The following is an 18676-nucleotide window of genomic DNA, read 5'->3' on the forward strand; positions in this document are numbered from 1 at the left end:
CTTTTCATGTATCAATATGTGAGATTTTACTTATTACTCTTGATTATTTAAAACCTTTAATATTCTTGGTAGTATTGTCAGATGAACACTTTAGTGTTTAGTTTCTCATTTGTGGAAGCTTTAGTTTTAAATGATTTTTAGGGTTTTGCCAAATAATGTGTTCAATGTTTATATCCTTTTTGCTTTTCTGTGAGTTGATTGAAATAGTCAGACAGCTGGGATGTTGTTTTACAAAGACACAGGAATAAAACTTGCCAGGAAACTACCAGAAACCAAAATCTTCATAATAGTAGGCAGGAAAGAACAAAAATTGGTTAATCTCTGGAAAGTGCTATTAAAATACACCTTTGTATGTGTCATTTCGGCCCCTTATCTTGCACTAATGTGGCCGCCCGCTGTGGTGCAGAGCACGGGAGGGCTGGCCAGTTGTTGAAATGAGCCTGCTTATTAGGCTTCTCCTCCTGCACGTTGTTGGCATTTTGAGTCTGATAATTCTTTGTGGTGGGGGCTGTCCTGTGTGTTGTGGGATGCATATTAGCATCCCTGGTCTGTACCCACTAGATGCCACTTGCAACACCACTCTTAGTGGTGACAACCAAAAATGTCCCCAGATATTGCGAAATGCACTCGTGGGACCAGAATTGCCTCTGCTTTGAGAATTGGGGAGGCATCTCCTTTCTCACCCTCCCTCATTATCGTTGAACAGTGGTTTTCTTTATTGTATAGTGTGTAACCTGGGTTAAATTTTGCTTTCTTCTCCACCTCCTCGGGCTAATGGGAAGGCGTGGATGGGAATGCAAGAAAATCAGTATGGAAGTCAACATGGTTCCTCAAAATTGTTATCCTCCCACCCCCCAAAGAAGTTAAACTTGAATGTATGGTTAAGAGCAAGTAAATGTTAATTAAAATGATTCCATGAGCTGTTTGCCCAGCAGTTTGATTGGCTGGAGAAGATATGTTGTACCTGAACCTCAGGTTAGAAATCAGATGGGCAGAGTAGGAGATGGTAGGGAGTTGGAGGACCCCAGAATCACGACTGGAGTCCGCAGGAGGCGGGCAGCAGCCAGACCCTGGGGGCTCAGTGCTAGGAGAGTCATAATAGCAAAGAGAGCCACTTCTGTTTTGGTTTTTATTGAAACAGTGGTAAAAGTCATAAAAAGTAAACAGGGGAGGTAATATTTAGTGAGAAGTACCTTTCTGTACCCTACCTCCAGGACCTTTTGCAGAGGCAACTGTGCATAATTTGAGAAGCACTTTTATAGGAGTAAAGAAGCTCAGGGGAAGCAGTTCTTTGAGAAGATGGCCAGGCTCTGGGAAGGAGAGGAAGAGATGTGTGTTTTCCATTCTCTTGTTTATTCAGAAAGCAAATGTGCCTCCCCCCAGCCCCTTAGTACTGCGCACGTGTCTTCTGCATCAAAGGAGGAAGTAGAGGTGCTACTGGTTTGAATCGCAGCTTTGCCATTTGCCGGCAGTGTAGCTTCTCTATGACTCGGTTTTGTCATCTGCAAGTTTCGGCTTGTAGGCATATAAAGCATTCAGAAAGGTTCCTGGCAGTTAGATGGTACATTGCTTAGTAAATGTTAGGTATTATTACTCTTTGTCATGAGCCTTCTGTTTTCTTTTCAGTGAAACCTGGCGTTCGATACAGAGAATTGGGAAACATTATTCAGAAGCATGCCCAAGCAAATGGGTTTTCAGTTGTTCGAAGCTATTGTGGACATGGAATCCACAAGCTTTTTCATACAGCCCCCAATGTTCCCCACTATGCCAGTAAGTACCATCCAAAGATTTGGTATTTGCTAACCATTTATTCAACAAATATTTATCTAAACTTTTAATAGGACCTCCTATTTTGTATTTATTAATCTATTAGCTGTTATAAATAGACCCTCCAAATGTATATTTGCTTATCGCAATACACATTCATATCTTGCTCACATAACAGTCTAAAGCATGTGTGTTTGTTCACTGTGGGGGGTGAGGCAGTTATTCTGTGACCTAGCCTCTGTCATCTTCAACCTATAGCTTTCAAGAAGGTCGCTTTGGGAGTTGTCCCCCTTATCTGTAGATACTGGGGAGGAGGAGAAGAAGCATGGAGGGGTATGCTTGGAGGTTTTAATAAGCCAGCCTGGAATTGGCATAAATCACTTACATTTACTTTACATTGGCAGAGATTTGGTCACATGGCTACACTAAAGCAACAGAGGTTGGAAAATGTAATGTAGCTGAGTACTCTGGAAGAAAAGTAAACAAATTTGGTGAACAGCCAACAGTCAGTCAGCCACATGTCTAGGCATCAGTATTCTGATTCCTTAAATGAAATTGGTTTAGCTTGGTTTGATTTGAGTCCTTAGTGTGTGTCTGATACTGTATTATTTTTTGGTGTAAATAGAGGGGTATAGACAAAGTACCTTTCCTCAAGTTGAGTGCTGTCGGGTAGAATAACAAAGGAAGTGTAGGGCAGTTAGTGCCTTCCAGAAAACTTTTCTCTTAGAGAGGTAAGGCATGCAGAAATAAGTCTCTTATTTAGTGCTGGAAATGAAGGCTGTCCACAATAAGTGACCTAAGAAGGAATTTAACAAATATGTATGAGCGACTGCTGTGTAGACACTTTCATGTATCTCCTTGTGCTTCAGTTTTCCCATCTGTACAATAGTGGGGAATGCACCCGCCCCAGACCTGTTATTAGGATTAAATGAGATAATCCATGGAAAGCACTTTAATGTTAACTTTTAGGATGATGACGATGATATACATTATGTCATTTGATCATCATAACTCTATGAATAATTTCTTACCTCTATTTTAAAAAGCAGATTCTGTGCTTAGAGATGTAATTTATTTACTCAAGTTCACACTAACTAGTAAATAAATGCCAGGGCTAGGCCCGGTGCCTGGGCTCTGTCTGGCTTTCTGGAGTCAGGCTTTTCTCCTTACTTTGCATTGCCTAGTAAGGACTGCAGCAGGTTGGCGCTGGGTCCTGTGGAGAAATAAGGAAGGGCTGAGAGTTTGGTTTCGTGGCGATGAGGGTGAGCATTCCAGTTGCAGGGGAAACATGATGGGTGCTTCGAGTTGAGACTGAACAGAGACGAGATAAGCTTGGGCTGAGTATTATGTGTTAAGAACTAGCAGTAGGCAATGCCAGACTGAGGATATTTGGCTTCATTTATAGGGATTTGCATAAACAATTTTGAGCAGAATGGCAAGATGAAGTTGCTATTTTGGGAAGACAGATTTGGCAGCGGCGTCTAGAATGTATTGCAGGTACAGCCTCGCCAGGCTGGTCAACCCGATGCACGGTTGTTGCCTTAGTCCAGTGTGAGGTGGTCAAATCCTGCCCGTCGGTAGTTGTGAAGAGAAAGGGAGATGAGAGAAAGCTCTCAGCAGAAGCTGGAGAAGTCCTTTAGAGCACAGCATTTGGCATATATCAATGAGTGTTTATTAGCAGACCACATAGTTCTTTTTATTTAAGCTGTGAATTGTGCTTGAAATAAAAGCTAGCAACAGAAAATTATTAGCCGACTTCATTCCTTCCCGGTGAGCCCTGTAGTCACCTGATGTGCATTCCCTCTAACAGAATGGAAGAAGCTATTCTGATTACGGTGATCTGTGCGTGCATGCGTGTGTGTAAAAAGAGTGTGTGCAGAGGAAGGAATGAAACAAGTCCCCTTACTTGCAGAGACGACAAACTCAGGTTTAGGTATGGATTATGTAGAGACTGTTATGGGAGAATGGGATATGGGTCAATGATGATGGTGTCAGCGAAATATTGTGCCACTGATATACAAGAGATGCCACTTGAGTTTCATGTTAAACCATTTCCTTAGAAATAAGAAACAATTCTGAAAAAAGAAGCAAGGACCAGGTATACTTCATTTCATACATTTGATATGTTTATGAAAAATCAGGTTTATATAAATCAAAATATGTGGTGATCACTTTAGGGAAGTGTTAAAGGAAATTGCTGAGGGAATCTTTGTACCGCAGAGGCCTTTTGAAATGGAAGTGATGATCTCTGCTTTGGCTTGTAACTCCATATTCCTAGCCAGCTGAGGGTGGAGCCAGGACGTTGTTGTGTAACTTCCCTCCACCCATCTATGTAAGAGGAATCCTTGTTAGAGGAGCATTTATTTGCTTCTTGGTTTAAGTCATTATGGTTGGGAGATGATGATAATACCGTACATTTAGAATGTATATTACAATAATTCTGTGAGGTAGACCACTTAAAAAAATTTTTTTAAGTACTTAGCACAGTGTCTGCAATAGTGTAGTCACTCAGATAATATATATTTGTTGAGTGAGATACGTTGAGAAATTGAAACCATGAGTCGAGATGAGTGGGAGTTGTAACTTTTCTAGAATAATGAATCAGTGGCAGAAACAGGAGTGGAACTTAGATTCTCTGTATCAGTGCTGTCCAATAGAAATATATTATGAGGCACATTTGTAATTTTAAAATTTCTAGTGGTCATATTCAAAAAGTAAAAAAAAAATAGGTGAAAGTAATTTTAGTAGTATATTTTATTTAATCCATTACATTTAAAATATTATTTCAACATTTAATCAATGTAAAAATTATTGAGGTATATTATGTGCTTTTTTGTCTTTGAAATGGGCGTGTTTTTTACTTACAGCCTAGCTTGTTTGGACCAGCCACTTTCCAGGTGCTCAGTGGCGCCGGCGCCCGTGCTGCTGGATGGGGCAGCGCAGCTCTACATTCCTCTGTCCTTATTTCTTTCCAGGACATCACACTGACACTCTTGCCATTAGATTTTGATATCCCCAAGGAAACATGACCAATTCTGTATATGTATAGTAAATGGATGTCATTTGGAGAGAAAGTTCATGAGATTAGAAATAAAAAGTCAAAATTATTTTTGCCTCTCAGATTTTATAACAATTTAGAAACTCCAGATTTGGAATCTGCAGTAAGTGTATTTTGGCAATACCTAAGATAGTGGAAAGCAGCACGTAGCTCTTCACCAGGAAAGATGTGCAGGAATATACCCATGTGGGTGTGATTAGGTTGTACCCAGAAAGAGGGGCGTTTAGCAGAGTCAGCCTCAGTGGACCCATGTGTCATTCGTTACCAAAGTTGTGGTCAGGAAGACCAGCAACCTTACCAGGAAACACTGAAAGCCTGCTATCTGGTGGTCAGGCGGAGCAAATGCAGGCACTCGTTCACTGAGGCTCTTACTAGTTCTTGTTTTTTAATGGGAAATTTAAACTGGTTCTCCATTTCTGTCTGAGATTGTGTAAAAAGGCCTATCTCTATTTTAAAATTCTGGCCTTTTTGGGGGGATGCCAGGTCTGGATACTTTAATTCATGGTTGTGTTTCTTACGATGGTTCTGAAAAATTACTCTCATATTAATCTTGCACAAAAAGCTGAAAAAGTGTTTGGAGGGAGAAATGGAATTTCTGTTTTCAAATAAAAAGGAATAGTCTTTTCAGCATTAAAAAAAAATAGGTTAGTGTGCACAGGCTTTGTTCCCCTTAGAAGATAAGAAAAATGAAGACAACTTACAAACTGTGAAAATCATGCAGTTGTTCCTATGGGCTGTGTCCCCCCACCCCCAAGAGGTAGGAGACTTCTGGCGTAATCTGAAGCATCTGTTGTCCTCCTGTAAACTGTTATGCCTAGATGAGTGCTGGCACTGTGCTTGGTTCCACGATTGAATCCTGCTGTAACACAATCGGTGGTACTTTTCCTTTGATAGAAGTGATAACCACGTCTGAAACCCAGCCTGTGGACAGCTCTGTATGTTCCTAGAGAAAACATAGGAAGAATGGAATATGCCTTGGGCAATATCTGCCCACAAATCAGTAGTTATCAGTAAAATGCCTGTTTGTTGAGTGATCTCCTTTAAGAAAGGGGAATCAGGAGAGGAGAAAGTAATTAAGAATCACTGATGGCAGTATAAGTTGTGTGCTCTTCCCAATGAGCTGTTCAACACTGTGGTTTTTTGCTGTGTTTTGAGACTTTTTTCCTTTAATTTCAGAAAATAAAGCAGTTGGAGTGATGAAGGCGGGCCACGTATTTACAATTGAGCCAATGATTTGTGAAGGTGAGAAAGAAGGATGCTGTAACATTCTTTAATTGAAATTTTATTTACTTTTGGTTACTCCTGATCAGATTAGTAGTCTGCTCTACTTACTTTCTTTTTGTTTTCCTTTCTGCTCCCTGGCCCATCTTGAACTTGTTTCAGTGTTGTGTAGAGAACTGAAAATTCTAAGAGTTGGCAGAAATGAACAGTACTTTCTACATGGTAATTCTGCTGTCAGTAGATGCTGAAGTACTTGAATCCTGGTCCCTTTTCATAGAGATCTGTCAAAGGGTGCAGTGTAGTTGGGAGCCTCTATCAAACCTGTTTAGAAAATTCTTGCTTGATATGAGGTGTGGGGGAGAGGAAGGAAAAAGAAGTTGAGCCACTCACTTTAAGGGAGACAATTATATGATTTAATTCTCCACAACTTATGAGGTGGTGCTGTCCCCACTGTACAGAATAGCAAACTGGTCTTTGAAGAGGTTGTGTAACTCGCGGAAAGACGCCTAGTTAGATATGTGGCAGAACTTTTTGGAGTCTAAACTCGCGAGCTGTTCTGCCTCTTCAGGCTCTGCACGCATGTCATTGGGTGGCGTCATACCGCTGTGTGGAGAAGGTGCAGCACAGATGCACTTAGTGCTGGAAGTTTTCTGTCCTCACTGTTGTTACTCCTTGTGACAGGCAGTGATGACAGACTTGGTGCCATGATTAGAGCTCCTCCCTGAGATTGTCAGAGTCATAAGTGGGGGCTGCTTAGTGAGGCCTTCACCTTTCTTTTCCACCAGCTCTTCATTGGAATTAGGGGTTGCAGATTGAGGCAAGAGTAGTAGGGCTAGTGTGTCTTAATGGAGATCTCCTCTCTGGATCCTTCCAGGCTTTTTTATAACCTAATCTTGGGAGTGGCATCCCATCACTCCACCAGCTTCTGTTCCTTGGAAGTGAGTCACTAAATGCAGCCCACCCTCAAGGGGAGCATGAGGGGAGTGTTGGAGGTTATTGTCGACACAGCCTCTGAACCAGATCCTCTGTTGCCTTTTCTGTAAAATGAAAATTACAGTGTGTATCCTGCTGACTCCCCAGGGCTGCTGTAAGAATTAAGTGAGATGATGTATGTTAACACGAAGTACCCTGTATACTTTAAAGGGCTGTACAACTGTAAGGTATTGTTTTTGTCATCCTCATGGAATAAGAAAGTTCTGATCGTGTGTAACCAGTTCCAAGGGCAGTAAGTATATAAGCAGAGAAAGGCAAGACTGTGAAGGGAAAGTGTGGTTTTGGTTATATACCTATTTTCATTAACTGGCACCTGGTTGGTGAGACATAATGTGGTATTTCCAGGAGTAAGCAAGTAACTTTGTATAGTGCCGGTTCAGATAATCAAATTATAACATATACTTCAGTGTAACTCAGCTAGGCTAAATCCAGCTCCAGAGTGGGAAGTCTCAAATCCAAAGAGGAATTTGAATTTCCTCAGAATAGTAGCCCAACATGTTTGACTTGACATTAGTAAAGAACCTGTTTTAGCAGATCCCAATAAAATCAAAGAAGTACTATGTCTTAAATCCATTTATGAAAAAGTCATTCATTACACTGAAAAATATCCATTTACTCATCTTTAGATGTTTGACAAAACATGAATTAACTTTCCTTTTTTTTTTTTTAAAGATTTTATTTATTTATTTTTTCCCCCCAAAGCCCCAGTAGATAGTTGTAAGTCATAGCTGCACATCTTCTAGTTGCTGTATGTGAGACTCGGCCTCAGCGTGGCCGGAGAAGTGGCCCCTCGGTGCGCGCCCGGGATCCGAACCCGGGCCACCAGCATCGGAGCGTGCGCACTTAACCGCCAAGCCACGGGGCCGGCCCTGAATTAACTTTCTTTAGGCTACCTCATATTTTTATTTTAGACTGGGATTTCATGTTGCAAAGTAGGTTACTTCACTGCAGAATTGATGTTCTGGGATTTGTCTGAGTCAGTGAGACCTAATCTTTGATGAAGGTTACTCAAAATGAATGTATTGATTATTTTGACATCTAATTTGGAGACAAGAAAGTCTCTGCAAACACATGTTTTTATAGTAGTATCCAGAATTGCATGACTTGCTCATTCTATCTTGGCCTCCCCTCTCTTCCCCTCCCTCTCCCCTCCTCCCCACCCTCTCTAATGTGGCGTTTCATTGTCTCCTGGCTTCTTTCACTGTCCCTTCATTTCCTTTCTCTAGTTTCAACCCCTCTCTAGCCCATTCTGCCTCATCATAATTTTTTTATTCTCTCACCAATCTCTGTTCCTTTCTCTTTGCCCCTCTTTCTGGTTACCGGGGTGTGGTCTACAAAAATTTCACAGTATAATCTGTTCTCACCATTTATGTGCTGGCCATTTTAAAATTATATCAGGAATTAAGTGCTATAATAAAAGTATAAAAAGTTACCTTATTTCCTTTACAATATACATTGGCTGTAGTTTAGTCAGATGCCAAAGTTATACCAGGAAAAAGCCTAATTCATTAATTCAGTTTTTTACTCAACAGTTCTGTGATGAGTAGTATCACTGTTTTCTATTGGAAACATGTGCCTTTATTTTGGAAATACTACCATCTGATTTGATATTTGGGATTTGATGAAAAATGTGAAGTTATAACACACCTGAGGAAATTTAAAGATCATTGCTTTATTGGACTAAAGACCAAAATGAAGTTGGGAAGGATTTAGCTAAAACAATTGAAGTGTAAATAGGAATCTTAGTGGTGAATTTTCTAGTTGGTTTCTGCAATATCCACGGATACAGGAGTACATGCGAATACACTTACCTAGAAAGTTTATTTAGAAAGCTCACTGAGAATTAAGAAATTGTTTTTGTTTGTTGTGTAAGGTGGATGGCAGGATGAGACCTGGCCGGATGGCTGGACCGCGGTGACACGAGACGGAAAGCGATCTGCTCAGTTTGAGCACACGCTGCTGGTCACAGACACTGGCTGTGAGGTCCTGACCCGGCGACTCGAGAGCACGCGGCCTCACTTCATGTCCCAGTTTTAACGTCTCCGAGAGGGTGTGTCTCAGTAATGCCTTCTGGCTGTGCTGTCATTTCACGGAGAGTACAGAGTGGAAGAGGACGTTTTTTATTACTTGTTTTGACTGTAGATAAGGAAGGACTACAGCATTTGATGTGTGTCCTCCAGAACTTATCTTGGGTCTGAAAAAGCTGAGAAGAATAAAGTAAACATTTCTTAACTCCTTTCAGTGCCTCCCTCTCCCCCCCGAATCTCTGTGCCCCTGTTTTCTCAGTTACCCTTTGAGCACTTTTACGTAAACCTGCTTCTGGTTGTTTCTATCACTGCCATGACTGGGCTGTCAAGAGCCGGCTGATTGTTGAAGATGAGAAGCCTTGAAACTTTAGCAACATACGTTGCTCCCGATTTTTTTATTATATATGTATGGAAATATATATATACACATTTTAAATTCCATATATGTAATTAGCAAACACTATGTGAGTTGGGGTTTGTGTGGCTTCTGCTCTGACAGGGTTCTCCACTGTCGTGAGTGGACCCAGAGTCTGCAGGGATTTAACTCCCAGTGGGGAATTGGCTCCCTCCTGCCTCACGCTCATAAACACCTTTCTACTTGTGTGTAGGGAAGCCCTGGGTCAGTGAGACTCTTTCCAGTGTGGACTCTTGTCAGTGAGTGCACGTGGCAAAATTCACTGTGGAAAAAGGTGGTCAGGTTTTAAAAAATCTAGTTTGTGGCAAAAATAGCCGTATGCTAATGCTCCAGGTGGTTGCTGGCTGTTGCAGAGCATGAGAATTTCGTAATATGTTGGTATTTCAGACCTTTATTTGGTCAAAATGGGAGGGAAAAGCTGCCCTTCTTCCCCGCTCTGTTTTATTTCCAGGGCATACCTTGGAGATATTCAGAGAAGGGTGGAGGTTGCACCGTGGAGGCTGAAGGGGAAACACAGTTCTGAGATCTCGCACAGTGAGCAGAGGCGGTCAGGTGGGCTGTGAGACTGGACTCTGAGTAAACCTGGTAGTGATGAGAAGGACTTTCATTGAAGACTGGACTGTCCCTTGCAGTAGAGATGCAGTGTCCTTGGTGTCCTGAAAACACACTTCACCTTTACATAGTTTGGGAACCTCATTTGTAATGACCTCAGCTGCCCGATATCTATCTATGTTCCTTTCAGTAGTTTAGTCCAAATGGGAGTGTATCCAGTGAAGACATATCAGATCAAAGTCATTGTCATTAGAGTGTACTTGATAACTGGGTATCTGATACCTTTCTTATAAGATAATTTGATACCACTGACATGTTATACTTGTATGAGAACATCTTTCCCAGAGTGCCTCAGACCTTTATTGCTTTAAAAGAATTATGATAATGTTTTCATTACTTTTATTATTTTAATGATTTAGTAAAGTGACTGAATCTGGTATAGACTTTTGGGGGTATGTGTGTGAAATTTTTTATCAAACTGTAATATTTGTGAATGCAATGCCTTGCAACATGAATGTTAATATAATAAGTGAAGGGAGATTAAAAAGTTTGAATGATTATCCTGCTACGTAGTCATTAACTTTGCTAAATTTGTTTGGGATTTCAGATGGAAGTGGTGGGAATGGGGTGGCTGATTTCATAATCTAAAATAAACTCATAACCATTTGAGTAAAAATACTTTTTCAAGTTTAATGGCTGTATAAACATTCCAGTACTGTGTTTAGTTCAGCAGAGTCTACCAGCGGCATTTGAGATGCAACTGTATTTTTGAGAGCTTTCAAGACAGAGAATGCTGAACGTTTAGGGGAGCATTTTATGTACTGATAGTGGAATTCACAGTGCAGACTCATTCAGTGTCTATCAGAAAATAAGCTCAAGGAAAAAAATCTTGGTGGGATCGTTTACAGCATTGGTGATGATGCTGTTCTCGGTTTGTGAGATTTTAAAACAATATGGGCTCAAGTCTTATTGTATATGTCTAATTACAAATGTTTATTAGATTTAGATGAGAAAACATCTAGTTTCATCATTCTGCCAACTTTTCAAAGTAAGTCAATATATTAACTTTTAAAAAGAATCTTTTTTTTTTTGCCCCTACCAGTCCTCTATCCCCTTGGAATTATGATTTAAAAGAAGGGAAACATGTTTGCCTTTTATCTTCACTTTATGTCTTTTGTGATAAAATGGATAAAGGTACATGAACCATTCACCAACACCTTCATACCATTTGCCCTCCACATGTGTGAATTAATAGGAAGAGGAGGTTTAGGAATTCGTTTGCCATGTTAGCTTGATTCCTTGGTTTGTCCTATAGCCGCTTCTGGTTTTTCATTGGGTTTGGTTAAAATTGAGAGTAGGATGCTCCACTTTGCTAAAGCCTCAAATGCACCTTCATATCTGTAAGCTATTTCTTTATTTTATTTTTTTTTTACTTCCAACTTTTTATTTTGAAGATTTTCAAGTTTACAGAAAAGTTGGTAGTACAATGAAACAGTCATATACCTTTTCCTGTATTCAACAATTGTTATTTCGCCGATCTCGCTATAAACACTTTTCTTTTGAAAGAAGTGACGTCATACTTCACCCATTGCTATTGCATCCTGTCTCTCTTAAAACATAAGGACGTTACCTACGTGATCATAGTACGATTATCATACCCAAAGAATTTAGCAGTGATACAGAATTGTCTAATGTATATAGTACACATTCAAACTTGAGTCTCAATTTCCCCCTAAATTTTCTTTAAACATTTCTTCTTTCTTTAAATCCAGGATCCAATCCCACGACATGTGGTTATTGTGTATCTCTAGTCTTCTTTTATCCTAGAACAATCTTCCCACCTTTTTTGATCTTTTATGAAATTGACACCTGAAAAAGCAGACCAGTTAGCTTGTGGAATTCTGTATTTCTGTGATTGTTTCTCACAGGTAGGTTCAGGATAAACATTTTGTCAGAAGACTCCATAGATGGCACGTGGCATGTCCCATTCATTTCGTCCCATCACACCAGGAGGCACATAATGTTGTCATTGCCAAGATAAGTTTCATCACTTGTTTTCTGTCAGATCTTTCCATTTTAAGAATATGCTTTTCTTAAGCAAATAATGTGAGAGGAAATACTTGGAGACCATTTGGATGTTGTGTTCACTCAGTGGTTTTAGCCTTCATTGATAATCCTTGCCAGAATCCATTATTTTATTACATTGGTGGCTTAAATAGGGACTTTCTGAATCTAGTATTCCATCTACATTTATTAGCTGGCACTCTTTCACAAAGAAGCACTTTTTTTCCTCCCCCTTCCTGCTTTTTTTGAGTATCAATGTGGATTCATCGATTCTTTTTAAAAATTCCATTTAATTACTGTAATTGTTCCAGATTTTGCCTGCAAGAGCACCTTTAAGCTTATTCATAGGTCATTTTGACCTATGCCTCTCAGTTTTGGAGCACTTGCTTGCTTTTTGCCATAGCAGGATGTTCTGGGTTTATCATAGAATTTTCCTGCCCCAGACTGAGAATTGGCTATTTCTCCAGGGAGCCCTAGTTTCTTTTCACAGGGAAATGGTATTTGGAAATCAATATCTGGGTGCTACTGGGGTAGGCCCTTTCAGGAAACAGAGCCAGGAAATGCATTTTTTATAAATCACGAGTTCATTCTGATACTTTCATTTCAAATCTAACACTAATCTTCCTCACCTTTCCCTGTTGCACATTTTTATCTTCCTTCTCCCATGGTGAGAACCTTGGTTCTGCACATCAATATTTACTTATTTGTTTGATTCTACAAGACATGTAAAAATTATTTTAGAATTACTACATCAAAATCACTACCAGCAATAAACTTAAGTGCAAAATTTGTGATTCTTTTATTCTTGGAACATATCTCACTAAAAGAGTACATACGGAGTATTGGTTTAAAAATTGTTTGAAGTAATTTTGATTGTACTGTATCCTAAATTTCATAAATCTTGAGCTACTTTTTAACAATGAATGCAGTGAATCTCGGGGACAAAAGATACAGTAGGGTGGGGAGGATATTTTAGTGATCTGGAGTTAGAAATATTAGAATCGTGAGGCCGGCCCCATGGCTTAGTGGTTAAGTGCGCGCTCCACTACTGGCGGCCCGGGTTTGGATCCCTGGCGCGCACCAACGCACCGCTTCTCTGGCCATGCTGAGGCCGTGTCCCACATACAGCAACTAGAAGGATGTGCAACTGTGACATACAATTATCTACTGGGGCCTTGGGGGAAAAAAAAAAAGGAGGAGGATTGGCAATAGATGTTAGCTCAGAGCCGGTCTTCCTCAGCAAAAAGAGGAGGATTAGCATGGATGTTAGCTCAGGGCTGATCCTCCTCATGAAAAAAAAAAAGAAATATTGGAATCGTTTGAGATACTGTGATAAAATTCTGTCTACATTTGATGGTGTTTGACTTCTACCCAGCTCTCTAGTGACAAGAGGAGCAAATTATACCACTTGTAATGTGGGTATGTAGGCCATTTTCCACTGTAGTAGAAAAAAACGTCTGGACATTAGTGTTTTAAGAACAAATTGTCTCACAATGTAGGCTGCTTTATGCTAATATTCTAAAAGTTATGTATTTTGCTTCATTTTAATGAACATCTAGGGAAGGTGTAGCCCAGCAGTACAAGCTCAGTGCATGGAAGTTCTCTGGCCCCGCTGCATTTGAGGGGCAAAGCAGCCTTTGGTGGCCGCCACCTCGCTTCTTCCTTTTGGGAGGCCAAGTATGAAAAAGAATAATAGTGGTTTGCATTTGGTTATTTTGCAAAAGAAAACAGGAATAAGGTGGCATTGTCTACCTGTTATCTGATGCTTTTCATTTTGGGGAATGTGGATGAATAACAACAGAATCTATATACAGCAATTCTGTGGTTATATTAAAAAAAGTGTCAATGCTAGTATATCTTACTAGAATGTGCCACAAAGTCAGTATGTGGAGCACTCAAGAAAGGCTACCTGGAAAAATTTTCAATTATCACTAATATGTTTGTTATAGTTCAAAGTATCGTAATCATTTTTCCTATGGATGTCCAGCCTTTTTCCTACTGTAAGGCTTTTAGTAGAGTAATTGCTCCCACCTCTGGGTGATTAGCCCTTTTCCTATTACTCCAGCCTCCTCATCCCACTCCCAACAACAAACACATGCCAGTACTTACTTTCCAAGTCTTTTAGGCACGTTTGCACTACAGTGTCATGAGAAGAGCCCAAGACCAACCATCACAACACCAGGGCTCTGATTTCTCAGATTTTTTTTTTTTTTTTTTTTTTTTGCTGAGGAATACTTCCTCTGAGCTAACGTCTGTGCCAGTCTTCATCTATTTTGTACATGGGTCGCCACCTGGGATCCAAACCCACGAACCCAGGCTGCCGAAGTGGAGTGCACCAAACCTAACCACAGTGCACGTGGCCGGCCCCATTTCTCTGATTTTTAAGCTGGTTGGATGGCCAGGGCGAATCACCGTACTTCTCTGCGGAGAGCTATTTGTGGGGTGATACCACAACTTAGCAACTGTTTTATTCTATATGTAATGTGACTATAAAGCAAATTTGCTTTATTTCAGTAGTTAGGCCAGAGGTCAACAGAAAATTCAGGCTAGAACTTTTAAAACTTTTTCAGTAAATCTGAGCCCTGGGTGATTCTGAGGAAACAAAATAGTTTGATAAAAATTAGTCTGCTTAAATGCCCATCCCACCTGCCTTGTTCCCATAAAGAAAAGTTACACCCAAAGAAAATTTGTATAATGGAGGACTTTGTATGTCCCTGTTCAGTCTGTAGTTGTTTCTTTAAAGACACGATTCCCTTGGTTTAGTTCTGTGCATTTATTATCCAAATAACTGTTTAAATATACTTAATGATTTCCAAATGTGTTTGTGGTGTACTTTTTCTAAAAGGTATTTTCTGACAATCAGATTTTGCATGTTAATTGAAACAAAATTGGTTGAATCCAGAGTTGGTCTTTTTCCCAGGTCAGTAAAGTGTCTCTAGGCCCAAAGAATTGTCAGTTACTTTAGGACTTTGATTACCAGCCGACTTGGCAGATGGTAGCCAAGCAGAATATGTTCTAAAGCATTCCATATATGTAAAATATGTCTCCCCTTCCCCAAATCAGCAAAACATTTTGAGAATTAGCAGCTATGTATAATTTTGCATTCAAATTGACTAAGTGGAAGTAGCATTATGTATATTTTTTGGATTTTTTTTTGTTTGGTGTATGTTACACACACGTTGACTGGCTCCACTGTGACAGTTTTGGACGTAATGTGGTTTTTTCCTCACCTCCATGCCCCAAAACCCCATTATTCCACGTGTTCTCCTTTATATGTTAGTTCCCTGTGCATGTAGTAAAGAACTTGTTCCATGTCAGACATGCATGTATATGGACTTTTCTCCAGTGAACATCACTAGGTAGGTTAAATAGAAAGCAGAATAGCCCAACATGCTGAAAGTGGAAATGCAGGCAAGATTTGAAAAATGTTAGGAATATGAAAATTTTTCAATAAAAAGCTGCTTCAAGTTCTTAATATAAAATTTTAGATCCTTAAAAAAAATACTGTTTACTTGCTTTCAAGCAAGTGGAATAACCATGTGTTAAAATTATATACCTTTTGTCCAAGAAAGCAGTTGAAAGACATTTTCTGAAAACTCTCGACAATGCTTCTAAGGTGGTAGAATCCTAATTTTGAACAACCAGGATAGATGCTGACACGTACACAGTGAATGGATTTTAGCTGTGTTGTATCTATACTTTCTTCCAAAAACTATTTGGTTCAGTAATATACATAACATTCTAGATGCCATCCAAGAGGATGTATTAAAAGGATCTTAACCAGAAAGACTATACTATAGTCTCATGATCCAAGAATCCTTATGGCAAGGATCTTATAAAATTGGTTCTTCATACTGTTTCTTTGAGAGAGACAATTGTGCTTTCAGCCAGGAAATGCTCACACTTGTTAAACTGAATTAGCTGGCTTAAGAGTATGTACTTAACTGTGACAGAAATGAAAAGTAAACTCCCTAATTGGCCAGTTACAAGAATTTGGAGTTACGTTTTTTTTTTTTTTTTTTACATTTTTATTGATATTTTAATGGTTTCTAACATTGTGAGATTTTGGGTTGTACATTTTTGTTTGTCCTTCACCCCATATATGACTCCCTTCACCCCTTGTGCCCACCCCCCACCCCCCACCCCCACTTCCCGGGTAACCACAGTCCAGTTTTCTCTGTCCATGTGTTTGTTTATATTCCACATATGAGTGAGATCATACAGTGTTTGTCTTTCTCTTTCTGGCTTATTTCACTTAACATAATACGCTCCAGGCCCATCCATGTTGTTGCAAATGGGACGATTTTGTCTTTTTTTATGGCTGAGTAGTATTCCATTGTATATATATACCACATTTTCTTAATCCAATCGTCAGTCGAGGGACACTTAGGTTGCTTCCACTTCTTGGCTATGGTGAATAATGCTGCAATGAACATAGGGGTGCATAAGCCTCTTTGGATTGTTGATTTCAGGTGCGTTGGATAGATTCCCAGTAGTGGGATGGCTGGATCATAGGGCATCTCTATTTTTAATTCTTTGAGGAATCCCCATACCGTTTTCCATAGAGGCTGCACCAATTTGCATTCCCACCAGCTGTGTATGAGGGTTCCTGTTTCTCCACATCCTCTCCAACATTTGTTGTTTTTTGTCTTGGTGATTATAGCCATTCTAACGGGCGTGAGGTGGTATCTTAGTGTTGTTTTGATTTGCATTTCCCTGATGATTAGTGATGTTGAGCATCTTTTCATGTGCCTATTGGCCATCTGTATATCTTCCTTGGAGAAGTGTCTGTTCATTTCCTCTGCCCATTTTTTGATCGGGTTGTTTGTTTTTTTGTTGTTCAATTGTGTGAGTTCTTTATATATTATGGAGATCAACCCCTTGTCAGATGTATGTTTTGCAAATATTCTCTCCCAGCTGGTTGGTTGTTTGTTCATCTTGATTCTGATTTCATTTGTCTTATAAAAGCTCTTTAGTCTGATAAAGTCCCACTTGTTTATTTTTTCTTTAGTTTCCCTAGTCTGGGTAGGCATGTCATCCGAAAAGATTCCTTTAAACCCAATGTCAAATAGTGTGTTGCCTATATTTTCTTCTATGAGTTTTATAGTTTCAGGTCTCACCTTCAGGTCTTTGATCCATTTTGAGTTAATTTTTGTGTATGGCGATAGCACATGGTCCACTTTCATTCTTTTGCATGTGGATGTCCAGTTTTCCCAACACCATTTATTGAAGAGACTTTCCTTTCTCCATTGCATGTCCTTAGCACCTTTGTCGAAAATTAGCTGTCCGTATATGTGTGGTTTTATTTCTGGGCTTTCAATTCTGTTCCATTGATCTGTGTGTCTGTTTTTGTACCAGTACCATGCTGTTTTGATTACTATTGCTTTGTAGTATGTTTTGAAGTCAGGAATTGTGATGCCTCCTGCTTTGTTCTTTTTCTTTAGGATTTCTTTAGCTATTCGGGGTCTTTTGTTGCCCCATATAAATTTTAGTATTCTTTTTTCTATTTCTGTGAAGAATGTCATTGGGATTCTGATTGGGATTGCATTGAATCTGTAGATTGCTTTAGGTAATATAGACATTTTAACTATGTTTATTCTTCCAATCCACGTGCATGGGATATCTTTCCATTTCTTTATGTCATCGTTGATTTCCCTCAATAATGTCTTGTAGTTCTCATTGTATAGGTCCTTCACCTCCTTGGTAAGATTTATTCCTAGGTATTTTATTCTTTTTGATGCAATTGTAAATGGTATTATCTTTTTGAGCTCTCTTTCTGTTAGTTCATTATTAGCATATAGAAATGCAACTGATTTTTGTAGATTGATTTTGTACCCTGCAACTTTGCTGTAGTTGTTGATTGTTTCTAACAGTTTTCCAACAGATTCTTTAGGGTTTTCTATATATACAATCATGTCATCTGCAAATAGTGAGAGTTTCACTTCTTCGTTACCTATTTGGATTCCTTTTATTCCTTTTTCTTGCCTAATTGCTCTGGCCAAAACCTCCAGTACTATGTTGAACAGGAGTGGTGAGAGTGGGCAGCCCTGCCTCGTTCCTGTTCTCAGAGGAATGGCTTTCAGTCTTTCCCCGTTGAGTATGATGTTAGCTGTGGGTTTGTCATATATGGCCTTTATTATGTTGAGGTACTTTCCTTCTATTCCCAATTTATTGAGAGTTTTTATCATAAATGGATGTTGTATCTTGTCAAATGCCTTCTCTGCGTCTATTGAGATGATCATGTGGTTTTTATTCTTTGTTTTGTTGATGTGATGTATCACGTTGATTGATTTGCGGATGTTGAACCATCCCTGCGTCTCTGGTATAAATCCCACTTGATCATGGTGTATGATCTTTTTAATATATTGTTGTATTCGGTTTGCCAATATTTTGTTGAGGATTTTTGCATCAATGTTCATCAGCGATATTGGCCTGTAATTTTCTTTCTTTGTATTGTCTTTGTCTGGTTTCGGTATCAGGGTGATGTTGGCCTCGTAGAATGATTCAGGAAGTGTTCCATCTTCCTCTATTTTTTGGAATAGTTTGAGGAGGATGGGTATTAAATCTTCTTTGAATGTT

The 18676-nt window shown here is 39.5% G+C and overlaps 1 protein-coding gene across 2 annotated transcripts in view; it reads left to right on the forward strand.

Annotated features, from left to right (window-relative positions):
* Positions 1–18676, forward strand: part of METAP1 (methionyl aminopeptidase 1) — a 100885-nt gene that overhangs the window by 54835 nt on the left and 27374 nt on the right. Inside the window, exons 9-11 of one of the 2 annotated variants that reach the window (XM_058547553.1) lie at positions 1627–1770; positions 6002–6067; positions 8913–10591. In XM_058547553.1, coding sequence (XP_058403536.1) covers positions 1627–1770; positions 6002–6067; positions 8913–9076 — 374 coding nt within the window. In that variant the 3' untranslated portion in view covers positions 9077–10591. Of the gene's footprint in view, positions 1–1626; positions 1771–6001; positions 6068–8912; positions 10592–18676 lie in introns of those variants that run through there. The other variant, XM_058547554.1, reaches the window with a different exon arrangement.

This window comes from Diceros bicornis, chromosome 8 (genome assembly GCF_020826845.1).
Source record: "Diceros bicornis minor isolate mBicDic1 chromosome 8, mDicBic1.mat.cur, whole genome shotgun sequence".
Taxonomy (NCBI): Eukaryota; Metazoa; Chordata; class Mammalia; order Perissodactyla; family Rhinocerotidae; genus Diceros; species Diceros bicornis.